This window comes from Lepeophtheirus salmonis, chromosome 9 (assembly GCF_016086655.4).
Source record: "Lepeophtheirus salmonis chromosome 9, UVic_Lsal_1.4, whole genome shotgun sequence".
Classification (NCBI taxonomy): domain Eukaryota; kingdom Metazoa; phylum Arthropoda; class Copepoda; order Siphonostomatoida; family Caligidae; genus Lepeophtheirus; species Lepeophtheirus salmonis.
The window spans coordinates 21,027,408-21,042,835 of NC_052139.2; the positions used below are offsets into that span (position 1 = coordinate 21,027,408).

Consider the following 15,428-nt stretch of genomic DNA (forward strand, 5'->3'; position numbering starts at 1 on the left):
TATTTTCTCTTCCCAAACAAGGTTCATTTTAAATCCCAGACCCTCTTTGACATTGGTATCAAGAATTTTGAGGTTTGAAGATGATAATATGGACAGTCCATAAAAATACATAGTCTATTGGTCCACTCCAAACATATACACGTATATTTACAAAATCATGATCGATGTGGCGAACTGCCTTCACACTTGAATGTACTCCCAGTTTAATTTCTCTATTTATTTTCCTAATACATCATATCTTTTTTTTAATATTTTGCTTTTCGTGCATGGGACGGCCATCAGTTCTTAGTTGAGGTAGAGAGAAGAAGAGATAAAATTTAGAATAAATAGAATTGAAGTACAATTTTAGGCTGTCATTTTTTTATCAAACTCTAATTTTTCAAACACTTCTTCTAAAAAAATAACATCGTGTTCTATGACAAAAAGGTCTAACTTTACGATTGTAAATCACTAAGTGGCGAATTCATTTTTTTTTAAATACTAATAAAACATATAACCAACAAAAGGATCTTCTTCGACCGTGGACATCTGTTCTTTACTCCTTCAAGAAACGAATGCAAAGTAAATATATTTAAAAACTGTTATTTTCCAAAATATTATGTCCAACAAGTCTGTTTTTCTATCATATTTACGTAAACTTGCATCCAATACAATTCCCCTAAAAGTATCAGTGTATAGAGTATAGTATATACACGGTGTCACAATTTAAATGTAATCCATTTTGGGGCCCTAAACAACCAAGTTGTGTAAATATGAAAAACGTTTTTCAATAATACTAAAAAAAATAGTGAACTATTGGATGTCGAAATATGACCAACGAATAAAAGGACTTAAACCTTACTGTCTATAAATTGCTCAGATTTATTTTATAATTGACCAAAAAAAAATATTTTATAAACATACTATTGCATTGTTATACGATCTTATTTTCGTGTTGTTATAGTTAACATTAACTATTATAATTGAATGAATAGGATATTTTGTTATAAGCATCCTACTTTTTTCGTCCCAAATTGTACAAATCTTGCCATTTTTAGGGATTTTCAGTACATATACCTTAGATTTAATTCAAATTTCACTGCTTATCATTGGCATCAAGTAGTATTCAATGCAATTGTTAAGTCATTTTTTTTTAAAGTCATTTGATGGACTTTAATTAGTATTTATGGGAAATTTGTCCATTTTTATAGTAAAATACTCTATATAACATTTTCAATCGCTTCATAAATTACATAGTGTATTAAAGGAAACGCCATCTTTGGCGCTCAAAGTTGATATTTTGACTACTTAAAATGAATATATTTACAATAAATTTTAATTTAACTCCATAAAATGGATTTAAGAATAAATTAATATTTATCATTTGCATTGAAGACTATTTGATGCAAATGATAAAGAGTGAATGTAATCAAAATATATGCAGGGAAAACCTTATAAATGGCTCTATTTGTACATTGATTAGGGACGAGTAAAACAGAATAATTAGAGAAAATTATCTTATTCTTTGCATTGTAATAGTTAGGGCGCTAGGTCATTTTTCCTTATACTATTTTTCTCCATACATTTTGCTTTCAACCATTTTCCCTAAAAATCATTTTATCTCAAGAATAGTGTGATTTAATATATAAATAAATAATTTTTTTGTATAATTGGATAAAATTAATGGTCCCTTGGAATTTTTTAATCAAAATCTGTAATGTGTATTACTATAAAATGCATTAAATGGTCATTTTCTTCTGTAAAAAATTGCATTTAACAATTTTGATTGACCCTTTTTAGTCTATTTAGTTTTAATGTTTATTAAGAAATTTTAACAGAATAAGTTGGTTAGGTTGCGTTGAATATCGATTACAATAATGTTCTATGAAAAAAATTGACACGTTTCATCCGTTTTTCAACAATAATATATCATAATATCAATAGAAATTTAGATGCAAGTTGATTAAAACAAGTTTATAGTTGCTTCTTATTCAAAATCATTGATTAATTGATTGATATATTACAGATTCAATTTTCTATTTTCTGTTGGAAAATTGATTCCATCATTTTTCCAACATTTCAAGGCATGCACCAACTAAATCTCACTATGAAAAATTTGAACCAGGGACATAATACGTAATAAAATTAAACATTTAGAAATACATTTTGTAAATAAACAGGGCAACAGTTATAATTTCAGAATTGGTAATCACTTCTCCATTAGCAATTATCATTAGAAATGATGGATTATTCATACTAGAAAATAATCGTGGATTGACGAAATATTAAGAGTATAATATAATGATAGAATAATTTATCTCGAGCTGCGGTATACATAGAAGGCAAATGTAGTCTTGTGAGGTCTCCAATTTATTACATCTATTGTGTTTTTAATGCATTTATCTATAAAAAAAAATAATATTTATATTGCATTGTCACTTTAATTAGAGCTTTCACGATGACATTTTCAACTTTCCTCTAATATTTATATGAGCGCCATAACACTCACAAGATTAATGCTCCGTCATAATTTTCTGATTTTCTGAAATTATAACATCATGTAACAACATTTTTGGGCGTAAACCGCCATTTATTATTGTTATTTAAGCCATAAAACACGAAAAGGACACTAAAAACAGGCTTTGCCTTTATAGCCTTTAAAAAAAAATCCTTTGTCAATGCTGCTTGTAGTTGATCTCCTCCATAACATTCTTCAAATTCTCAGGGTGACCATGTTGATTTTTTAACATCCCCAAAATGATAACAAGTATCCTCCCAAATTATTGGGTTAAACAGTTATAATAGATGAATATGCAACTGTAGTGCTGCAATTCTATTAAAACCTTTTTGTAACCTACGCGGCCATTTAACTGTACCATATATAATTTTAAAAAAATGATATAAAAAATGCATAATTAGAGTGAAACAACGTAGCCCTTCATTTGCTAATTACGACGATTGCATCATACTTAATACGTTTGTAGAGGAATTACAAGACGTTTTGTCTCGTTGGTCAAATTTTATATATTAAAGCGTTGCTTCGTTCTTTTACGACATCATCATCAGTAAAATTAAATAGTGCCTACGTTGGTATGTGACCGGCCCGCGTTGAGAATTTCTTTGGGTAATATTATGTAAAAAACAACGACTTGAATTATATAAAGCTGAAGATTTGAATAAAAAATAAGTTAAACGGGGGGGGGTTCTTATGGAAGAGTCTTTGTTTATATAAGATCCCGTAATGAAGAAGCTAACATATGTAATATGAAAAAGAGGGAGAGTAGAGTTGTTCGTATTGAAGGTTAAGGATGGTCCATGCCGATGATGGAGAGATTTTAAATCTCACTATCCTCAAAATACGAATTTTAAACGTGTGTTTAGTTGAAGTTTTCCCTTTTAAAGAGACTCGTTTTGTAACGAATATGACTGGTTAAAAAATAATTAAATTGTGGTGTTAATTCATTTCAGGTTGAGTGTTATGAGAGTATACAACAAGAATTCTGTCTTATTTTGCCTACAATTAGTCTATTTGTAAAGATTTTCGAACAATACCTTAAAGCAGATCAAATATTGGATTATATTTTCATAGTTACTTTGAGCTCATAACTTATACATGTGTTAACATAGAAACTAAATGTGATATATGTACTTTTAAAAGGATTAGTCATGCGAGCTGTCATCACATTATTTTCAAAGAAGGACAAGAAATGCTCAAACGGAGCAGAATCGAAGGATTTTCCCTCCCGCCAGATTGCACAAGTGAGTTCATTGTCCTATCATTTAAAATTGCTGTTTAACAACTGAATAAAATTTAGATCCTTCTTGCAATTGCTTGTGCACTCCTTATGGGGATGGAGGGGCTCATGACCTCATTTGCAGCCGCTACGTTGCCGCACTTAGCACAAGAGTTTAACATCGATCCATTAAATCCATGGCTACGTAAGGAATTTTGTATGTCAATGTGTTTAATTAAATAATAATTTATATTTAATAGCCTTCATCTATTTCATCTCAATGGCGGTCTTTACGCCCATTGGGGGCTTCATTTCTAAGAAAATAGGGCGCCAAAAAGCCCTTATAAGTGCCACATTTCCTATATCTGCCTCTTTGGTCTATATGGCTCTATCTAAAGACTTTATATCAGTACTGGTTGGCCGAGGTGTGAGTGCCATTGGATTTGGGCTTGTCATGCCCTCTTGTGGTGTTTATATCGCAGAGTCTTGCCACCCCAAGTACAGAGGTCCTCTCCTATCCATTGTGGCTATCATGGGGGCATTAGGAGCTGTGTATACATTCTCTTTCGTACACTTTATATCAAATGATTGGCGATTACTCATTTGGACTGTGTGTTGGATACCTCTTTTGAGTTTAGTCATGCTTCTCAAGTTGCATGAATCCCCTTATTGGCTTGTGGAAAAGGGCTACCTGGAGGAAGCGAGGTGAGTTCATTAACCTTTATGATATTTTTTTAAACAGCTTATTATCTCCATGATTAATTATAATTGTATAGGGAGTCCATGAAGTTTTATCAAGGTGGAAACATTGAGACTGAATTAAACTCCATCATATCTCTTGACGCCAAAAGACGAGTAGAAAAATCAAACCATGGTAAGTCAACACATCTCTTCAAATCCTTCAAGGAATTCCTTCATGCCTATAAGAAAATTGGGATTCTACTCCTTATTTACCAATGGACCGGAAACTCCTCTCTCTTAAGTTTTCTCTCTTCCATTTTCCAAATCCTTTTCCCTCATATGAAGAATGGGATCAGTTCAGTGATCATGTCCATCACGGCACTTATTTCCACGTCTCTCTCCCTATTCACAATGCGATATTGTCGATATCGTATTTTATTTTTCGTATGTTCTCTATTGAGTAAGTTCAGCAGTGGTAATAAGCTTTAAAATATTCTATATATGTTCTATATTTGTTATAGGCATGGGCTCCTCCATTATTTTAGCAACCTCCGAGTACCTCCCGTCTACCAATCCCATCACCTCCTACGTCCCAATCATTGGCATAGCAGGCATCATATTTTTCTCCAACTTTGGAGTCTATCCCGTTCTCTATGCTACCAACACGGAGATTTATCCCATCAACATCAAGGCTCAAGGTGTAGCAGCATCTCAGTCCCTTAGCTTCATAAGCATCTCCATCAATGCCATAGTCTTTCCAGCTCTGAATAAGATTCTGACCATCTACAAGGCATTTTGGGTCTATGCCTTTTGTAGTTGCCTCCTCTGTTTCTATGCAATGTTTGTACTTCCAAATAATGAAGGGAAACAGTTGTCGGAATCGATTAATGATCGGAAAAAAATCCCCAAAAAGGAAAAGACTTTGGAAAAAAGCTCCTCACCCTGTTAGAAAAATGTGCTTCATATTGGCTAACTTTACCTACCAAAGATTCGTTGGTTTTATATAAAAGTTATTATTTGTGATATATTTGATTTACTTACCTGAGGAGTTTACCTACATAGAAACGAACTTATATATTGTTTAAATTATTTTTCAAATGTTTATTGAAGACGTAAATACAGACATGTACAACGTACATAAATATCTATAGGGCTTTGTGACTTAGATTTCCAAACAAAAACAAGATTTTTATTTTATATTTAATGATCCATGGGAATTTGCAGATGCATTTTATGACATTGTTCAATTAATTAAGAGAGGGAGATTTGCAATAGCATTCCAATGAAGAACCTATCAATTTTTTCAGTTACAATTCTCACATCCTTAACTGTATTGTATCACAAAATCTTTTATGCTAAAAGAAACATACAAAAAAGCTCAAAAACAGTTGGTAGTTGGACGCGCTGAAATGTTAGGGCGAGGACGAATACGACTTGAACTTCAAGACCGAGTCCCACTTGTAATTCAGGATGAAGTCCCGAATCCGTAAATTCACAGACTTTGATATGTTCTTGTAGTGATGTGTCAGTCCTTATTTAGGACTGAAGACTGTAGTACGGTCTAGTTCATTCTCATTCCAGTCCAGTTCAGTCCTGCATATCAGCTCTAAAACTTATACAATTTGGTAATTGACGACGTGACTCACTTTGTCCTGAAAATCCAACAGAACTGGGACAAATAAACAAGGACTCGCACAATACAAGATATTTGTATACGCACGTAATGATGTAAATCCGGTGTTGTTTTTAGCTGGCCTGGTAATTTGTAAATGGTAGTTTAAAGAAGGAATTTTCTTTTCCTTAGTAGTTGTGTTTATTATTTAACTCATGAGTTGTGAACTTTCCTTCCTACATAGATACATTCAAAACCGGATTGATCGTTCGTGTGTGCTCATAATAAAGAGAGCGTAACCCTGAGGATTTGGTGCAGAGTTATAATTTTAAGTTTTCTTTAGACTCAGAATGGAATTGGGAATGGACATCGGAGTAATTATAGCAAATGTCATTGTATATATCCTTTTCTCCTTCTTCTCTTGTCACACAGCTGATTGTACCTGATCTAATCAAACGTCATGAGTATTGTTCTTTCTCTCCTCCAAGATATTCTTCAAATTTTCAGGGTTACCATGTTGATTTTTTGTTTCTGTTTTTACAAAATGCCCATGGTACTCTGGAGTTTCATGATTGAAGAGATATATATATACGTATATTACAATCTGTATATCAATCTTGATGTATACTAGGACAATAAGATGAAGAAACACTCTCATACTCTTGTGGCAGGGCTGTGGACTCGCATATATTTCGGGGTTAGTCCGATTCTCACTCGAACTTCAAAACCGAGCCCAGAGTCCGACTTGTAATTCAAGATCAAATCACAAGCTAATGAAAATTTCAAGTAGTCAACATCAACATTGAAGTAATGCCGTGATGTGGTGCACATGTAAGTAAAAAAAATGTCATCATAAAAACAATCTTGAACAAAAATCAGTCCGTGGAACCCGTCCTTAACTGTCATAAAAATATCGATGGTTTATTAAGCCGAATAAGATATATATATATAAGTATGTATGTATGCACATATCTTGCTAAATATATTATTGATTTTTTTTTTCATTATAATACAATATCATACGAATATATTATAATGTTTCTTAGTTATAATATAATTTATTCTATTATATAGCGGAATAATTTAGTAAAAGGAAAAAAACACCCTCATTGACGTCCCGCTGGATCGATTTTACCTTCTATAAGTACCAACTGAATGGGACCGGACTGGACTGGAGCACGGTCTTCGGTTCTATATAAGAGCCCACACAACACTACATACAGGTTAATATTTCATAGACATGTTTGAGTCAATTGAAGGCTTATTATTCAAATTTCTGGGATGAATTAGGATACTCAAGAATTCTGTCAGTAGTTGAGAATCTTTATTTGACTTAAGAAACTTATTTTAGCCCTGATATAGCACCTTTCAAGTAAATATAATTATTTTATTGTAATGATCCATTTTGGCTACTTTAAGAGCAATTTGCGACGAACCCAAAGACACATATAATAATTGTAATATGTTTTATTAGAAGTAAGAAATACTTTATGTACCGGGCCAAACGTTTTTATTTACTCATCTCTATTGCTTAATACAGATGAGTGAATAATAGTGATGGGACGATTAATCGGAATCAGAGAATCGGTTGTTTTTTCTGGAATCGGGATTCCAATTCTTATTTATTAATGATATTTAACTATTTATTACTCTTCGAAGTTATAAAAAAATAACATCCCCACAAAAAAGTTAAGGAATTTTTGCTTTTTACTTGAAAATTTTATATTTGAGTTTTTTTTTTCAAAAATTTTTTATCCATAAATTTAAATTTCATTTTTTTATTTTCAAACAATTTATTTTAGAAATTTAATACTACTAAACAGTTGTGGATTTTGGAAAATTTTCTCCCAAAAAAATTAATTTTTTCAGAATAAGTTTGGTTTTTGGAATTTTTTTAATATAGCTAACAGTTTTTGAATTTAAAAAAAAAAATACAATAATTTTTTGTGAATAGTTATTGATTTTTGAAAAAAATTTATATATGTCAAATTATATATTTGAATTTTTTCTTTCAAAAATTTAATATTTGAAATGTTTTTCTAAAAAAGATGTATTTTTCAAAAATGTTATATTTTTTGGATTTTTTTTCAAAAATTGAAAAAACCGAGCCCTATCCCCCCAAAAAAAATTATATAGATCCTATGGACGCCCTTGATAGCAAAATGGGATTTTTTAACTATTATTATCAGAATCGGGATCGGGGATTTTTACTTGAGCAGTGGTTATCGGATGTACTTAACCCTGCACGCTTCATCACTGCATTTTCTGATCCCCTTAATTAAAACTTCATGACGTTTGGTTTATTATTTATCGAGTTAAAGTGATTTAAGTAACTCTACTTTTGTGATTCTTAAAAACGATGGATTCTAAGCAATTTCGTGTTTTGAATTATCATGACTTTTTAATGGAAAAAAATAACGTCCAAGTCCAAGGTTGGCTTGAAAAATATTATTCGGACTCTGCTACATCGATAACAGCCATCAAATGATGGTTTGCCGATTTCAAACGTGGTCCTACGGACACCGATGATGCTGAACGCCCTGGTCGGCCAAATGAGGGGTTATTCCGGAAAACATTAAAAAAAACCTAAAAATCATCATTGGCAATCGCAAAGTGAAGTTGCAAGAGATTGCTGACACTCTGAAGTTATCAAAAGGTAGTCTTTACCCCATCATACACGAAAATTTGGTTATGAAAAAGCTGGTTTCCAAATGGGTGCCGCGTTTGCTCGCACCAGAGCAAAAGCAACAACGAGAAGATGATTCAAAAAACTGTTTGGAGATCTTCACGCGAAATAAGAAGGAGTTTTTTGCGTCGATACATCAAAATGGATAAAATATGGATTCATAACTTCACTCCAGAATCAAAACGGCAGTCTGCTGAGTGGTGTGCAGACGCAGAAAGACGTCCAAAAACTCAAGCATTGCCTAGGAAGCCTCTGTATTTTGGGATTCGGGTGGAACTTTATTCATTGAATACCTGGAACATGGAAAAAAAAATCAACAGCAACTATTAAATTGGTTTGTTGGAACGTTTGAAGGCCAAAATTATCCAGAAATCCCTCATTTAAAGAAGAAAAAAGTGTTTTTTCACCAAGACCGTACCGTATTCTCTAGATCTGGTCGCCAGCGTCTACTGACATTTCGCAGAACTCAAAAAGATGGTCCGTGAAAAGAAATTTGGTTCAGATGAGGAAGTGATTGTCGAAAGTGAAGCATATTTTGAAGGTTTCGATAAATCCCGTGGTATTGAAATGCTAGAGAAACGTTGGAATGATTGTATTGTTCTAAAAGAAGATTATATTGATGAATAAAAATGAATTTTGGCAAAATGTTGTTTCCTATCTAGGTCCGGGACTTATTGACCGATGTGTTATATAATATATATAACTTGTTGAATCTATTTGTTTTATTTTATACAAATAACTTCTACATTGTATCATTTTTCCTTTTAAATTTGTCTGATTCTATGCTTATGACTTCTATTAAAAGTTATAATTAATATAACTGTTGTATTTTTTTTTTTTATCTATATTTATTTAACTTACTATTATGAACATACGTTATAATACTTTAATAAATTATCTGTATAATATTAACTATTTCAATATAAAGATAAAGACGTCATACTTTGTAATACTTAATATCACTATATCACATGCATCGTACAAATTGAACTAAAGTAAATACTCATTATTTTTGAAATATTAAAATTCCCTACCCATCCTGAATAGATCTATTCAGTGTTGCAATCTTGAAATATCTTTTGATAGAAAAGTGTCGAATCTGCTCTATTGAAATGGATGATCATGTTATAATTCATTTTGTCTATCTGGTCCTATTTCTGGGAGAACATATCTTACGAGTTTCCGTATCATCAAAAATGTAGGTCCTGATATAGTAGGGATCTTAGCTTAAAATATTGTGGAAGGTGTTTGTCTAACATTCGTTTCTTCAGGTTAACACTTGGATATACTCAAAGGATTCGAAAATAGCTCAAAAACTACAATCGAAGCAATAGATTGATTTCATTGTGTATATATATTTGATATACTGTGTGTGATCAAGGTGTCAAATGGGGAAGCATTCTTGGCAAGATTTCACAAATCTTCTTTAATATTATGTGCAAAAATTAGGTTTCCCAAGTCAATGACAAAATTCGACAGGAAGGTAGAAGAAAGATCATCTGAAAAAAAAAAATCAAATCTAGACGGGTTAGCAAACTTCAATCTGATAATGTTTAAGTTTTGAAAATTAACTTTTCTGGTTTGTGCATCTATTTTTGAAATAATTAATGTAAATTATATAGGTGATATAATGTAGCTTATTTAGTCTTATTAATTGTTCCATTATGAATAAATATTTATAGATTTTAACTTATACATTATGTATTGAAAAGCCGTATTTATATTTTTTTTTATTAAATAAATTACATATTCGTGAACTTATTCTAAGTCAACTCTTGGAGCACGCGTTTTCTAGTCTGTTGTCCAAGTGCTCGAGACGTCCATAACTTTAGCCTCTGAAGCTCGACATGGCTCTGCTTTAGCTACACACGCTCTTGCTAAACCTTTTCTAAAGTCAAATTCATGAATTGATATTCTGTATTATGAACTTCTTATTTTTATATATATGAAGTGCACATTCGAGGCTACATACAATAAGGTATATAATGCCGATATATCACTTATATATAGTTGAAGTAGGTATGTTACGAAAAGCTTCAGCATCAAGGAAGTTATAACTTATGAGTAAGGGTGATAATTTTGGTAAGAATAGAAAAGCCTGATAGGAGAAATAAATAAATACGTATGGCATCATTGATTAAATAATATACATCTTCTTCTATCAATCAAGAACGTTATCATTCCCGCCTTTATTATTCAATATTAATATAATATTAGATGCTGATTGTCGATAGAGAATGGAATAAAATGCCTCAAATAACGTCGCCTTCTGTCTGGATTCCTGAAAATGGAGGCCCAGGAATTTGGAAAATACTTACCGGATGAGAAACAGATGGTCTGCTGGATTTATCAATATAAATATGCCTTTAGTCCCTTGTCTAGAATTACACGCCACTCATTATCCTCATCTCATAACAAGAGTATGGATATTCATCTATAAAATCAAGTTAACGATGAATACATCAAGTCAGACTTTAACTTCGATCCCAAAAAGATGCTTATTGCATGTAAATAACCTTATCCATTGCTAATCATCCTACATTCAAAAAATTTATGAAGAAATACACGGGTAAACACGTCCATTCCCGACGAACTATCATTAAATTAATGGAGGATGTTGGTCATTTATAGAAATACCCCCATTGTAAATTGTGAAGTCGAGATAATTTTCAGCATGTCTTAATTCATCTACACCAAATTACGATCAAGTTATCAGTAAAAAGTATAAAATATTTACTAATTTCGAAACTGAGCTCTGAATTTTGTACTATCTAACAGTAAGTATTCAATTTTTTTTAAATCTAACCATAAAATATGATTCTATTTTAGCTAAACATATCAAGAATTATGATACACAACTCATTAAATGGCTAAAACAACTGCTTAAATGGTCACAACAACGGGGGTAGTAGCTTTGGATGGTTCACAACTAGTTTGTCTGAGACTAGTTTCTTCACTTAAAGACTTGGGTATGATAATTAGGTTTTCCAATATCACATAGTCAATAAATATTTCTTTTTTTATCACTTAAGGCTTAGCTATGGTTGATGGTATCCAAGAAATTGTGTTAAGAAAACTCATAAAAGGCAAAAACAACTGTTTAAATGGTCACAACAACGGGGGTAGTTACATTGGGTGTTGCATTATAATTAAGAATTGTGTATATCCTTCATGATAATAGTATGTTGTTATATAAGCATAAATAACGGGGAAAATATCTTTCTTGATGCTCTTAATAAGGAGTAATATCGCCGGACATTACTAAATAATTAGCTTTTGCTCTAAATCTTTCAGATAGATTTATTTCTAACATTTTTTTTTATTAGTATATTTATTGTCTAATTTTATGATTTTGACATTTACTTTATTAATAATAATTAGTTAGATCTCATCGGTAGAGATATATCTATCCTGTTCACAATTGTTTATAGCAACTTCCTCATGAAGAAGAGAGGTGATTATCTTTTTGATTAAACTCCACGTCTCGTTTGTGTTTTGCAACCTAAAGTTATGAGATATTTAACTGGATTCCGGTGTCAGAACAAGAAAATATTATTTGGATCAATCTATTATATCAATATTCTGTATTTATAATTTATTGTTATTATTAGTTATATGATTACAATGGTATAATTTAAATCTTCTTTTTAAATTTGGAACTTCAAATACATTTCGAAATACTCTATTTTGTCGTTTCATTAGTTATTATTCTGAGAATATGGTTCATAATGTATTACAATTTCATGGAGTGTGACGTTTTCAAATCTACAGTAACGGATAAAAAACGTCTAAGTCAATTATACGTAGTATATCTTCATTAAACATTTTGCTAATAAATACTTTCGTTATACCCTCAAACTCATTATGAAAGTAAGCAGCTGATAATCACATCAGTATTTTAAACAATGATACCATAAGTCTTTCTCCCCCTCTTCTCCTTGCACGCGTTTTTCTCTACAGAATCATCAACTATATTTTACTACTTCTTTTTGTAGTGTTTATGTAAGACCAAAATCTGTGATCTAAAAAAATATGATATTTTAATAAACGAAAACAACTTTCTTGAACATCAAGAGAATTGAATGAAATTTTCATGAATTACAGAGTATAGTATTCTGCAAAAGATGATATTTTTATATACCTGCAATTGAATTGTATGATATTATATTCGAGTATATGAATATCTTCCCAGGCTCTCCGTACAATTAATGATAGTTATTGAAGAAAAGGAGAGGCTAAAAATTACGACAAAGTAGTTTCATAATGGGTAGTAATAAAGATTGAAGGTGCTAATGTCGGATTGAAATTGATATACGTCGTATGAACAGATTTTGAATAAATATAATGTTTTAAAGCCCAATTTTTATTTGATCTATTACACCTTATTCCTGATTTTGAAAACTATCTCGAGGTGACTTATTCTACAGAGATTAAACTAGGCAACGGTTTAAAGAAAACTGGCTTAAAGATTAAGAATTTATCTTTCACTTAATACGAATTACGTCAAATTGATTTCTTCAGGCTTGTAAGTGTTCCGTTCAATTTTTTGATTGTTCAGCCATTATTTTTCTTCCGTTCAGCGTTCCAATTTTACAATATAATATGTTTGTATTATATTGTATTATCATGAACAATATAATATTTTTTGCAAGATAATTGTAATAGTCTTAATACATATCGCATATATCTTATTTGCTTTAATAAACCATCGATATTTTATGAAAAATTAAAGGGACTGACAGTTAAAGACTGGTCCCGAGGACTGGAATTTTTTTTAAATCCTCTACTTTTATTAAATGATTAGAAAAATCCCCTGGACGACTCTTTCGAGATTACAAAGGACACAGAAAGGCTCCATGGACGCAGAGTTCATGGAGAAGGTGCGCGGCATAATTAATCATCATATGAAAAGCACTATTTTTTTATTCCTCGTGATTTAAACGCATTATTTTTTGATTCATCCGAGTCGGACTTGAAAAATATCACTCCAGCACAAATATTTTTGTTTACATGTATGAATGAGAAGAATAAAAGAAACACAAGCCCCACTCTACATATATCAAGTATGAGCATAGACAGAACTTACTCCAGTGTATATATACTCAGTTATATTTTCAGTCCAACAAGTTGTTCATCATTTGATTTTTAGAGCAATCTTAGAACTTGTGCAACTTTTTTAGTCAGAAAAATTTGCATATATATTTCGTTTGCTAAAATTGGCTAATCACTCAACAAAAGATGACTGATTTCGAGGTTAAAGTTAGTCCGAAGGACAGACAGTCTTAAGGATCGGTTCCAAGGAAATACGGTCTTAATTTGTTGTCCTAAGGACTTACATTCATAAGTACCGGTCCTAAGACTGTACTGTACCGGATAAATAAGAACCGACACAACACTAATTATGACAGCTAAGGTCCTCTCATATAAAAAGTTCTCAAATTTTTAGGATTACCAAGTTTATTTTTGGGGTTTTAAATTGCTGAGGATTGATTGAGGAGTTATACCTAAGTGTAAGTCCTTTTTGGACTCGGAGTAGAATTGAGGATCGACATTGGACCCTATGTCCTTACTAGATACGGAGTGGAAAATGGTGTTATTTTACTTCATCTCAGAGCTGCTTGCAGCTAATCAAATAAAACATCATGACAGCTAAGCTGTTTTCCCCTAATCATTCTTCAAATTGTCAGAATTATGGCTATAATTTTTGATATAAAACAACTCTAGTTCTGATTTGTAAGAGTAAACAAAAAATGATTTTTTTCTTTTAAAAGACGTCAGGTCTTTTTTTAGATAAAATTTGTGTCAGGCATCCAGATAATGACATACTTCAAACACTCATACCTTTAAATAAATAGTTGAAAAGACAAGACTTTTTTTTATGTTAGTACTACAGATACAAGGGTCCTATTAGAATGCCATTTATACTTAGAGTATCCACGAACTCTTTTAAACATTTTAAAAACCCAGTATCAGAGCTATAATAATTAAAAGTAGATATTTTCGGCCTATCCTTTCAAGAAAGAGTGATATAGATTCAATTTCATAAAACAGGGGATATCAAACTCTGCATCATTGTATACATCATTGGTAACTTTGTTTTATTTATTTTTTTAAAAGATCCACACTTTTCAACCAAAGTAAAAATATATTATAAAATCAATAGGGTGACGTGTATCCACGTTTGTAAACAAGGCAGAGGTTCCAGGGACGTATTAACAACGCAATTAAGTGAGTATACAGAAACAAATCCGTTGTATCTTTTGATTTTTAAATTTGTGTCTCCTTTCTAAATGAAGGAGTGTTGTAGGGAAGTATCTGGGCTTAAAAAGATAAGGACTCACACCCTTAGAGTTTTGAAAACTTAAGAGTATAAATCCAATGAATATAAAGGACCTGCATGTTAAAGGGTATTGCAGGAACCAAAAAATGAGTTATGGGATTAGGAAGCTCAAAAGTTGTCACTTATCAAAAAAATCCTTCCTTTAAATTGAATTTTTCTGGTATTCCTACTCGGCCCCTTTTTTTGTCCGGAAAGATTTATATATAAAGTAAAAAAAAAATCATTTGAATGTACTCTTTTTTTTAGTGATAAATGAAAAGCTCCACTTACTACAAAAAATGACTTCGTGTTTTATGTAATATATTTTTAAAGTTAAATCCGTCACTTCTATAGCATGATAAACGTTGCGCACAAGAGAATACACAAAGAAATATAACTATCACCTTCGCCAATCAA

General features: G+C 31.5%; 1 protein-coding gene across 2 annotated transcripts; it reads left to right on the plus strand.

The window, feature by feature from the left end:
* Nucleotides 1-280: 280 nt before the first annotated feature.
* Nucleotides 281-5,540, plus strand: LOC121124418 (facilitated trehalose transporter Tret1). Of its 2 annotated transcripts, XM_071890991.1 has the most exons (6): nt 281-559; nt 3,633-3,738; nt 3,795-3,918; nt 3,974-4,418; nt 4,490-4,854; nt 4,916-5,540. In XM_071890991.1, exons 1-6 carry the CDS (start codon nt 555-557, stop codon nt 5,341-5,343), a joined length of 1,473 nt encoding a protein of 490 aa, XP_071747092.1. In that variant the 5' UTR covers nt 281-554; the 3' UTR covers nt 5,344-5,540. The 2 variants fall into 2 exon arrangements, with proteins under 2 accessions (XP_071747092.1, XP_040575508.2); XM_040719574.2 differs by lacking the exon at nt 281-559 and having other exon boundaries at nt 3,131-3,738.
* The last annotated feature ends 9,888 nt before the right edge of the window (nt 5,541-15,428 follow it).

Bases quoted from the DNA above. Each gene is read 5' to 3' on its own strand.
- LOC121124418 (XM_071890991.1), top strand. The intron at 3,739-3,794 runs GTGAGTTCATTG...AATAAAATTTAG, and splicing joins CCTCCCGCCAGATTGCACAA to ATCCTTCTTGCAATTGCTTG. The intron at 4,419-4,489 runs GTGAGTTCATTA...ATAATTGTATAG, and splicing joins GGCTACCTGGAGGAAGCGAG to GGAGTCCATGAAGTTTTATC.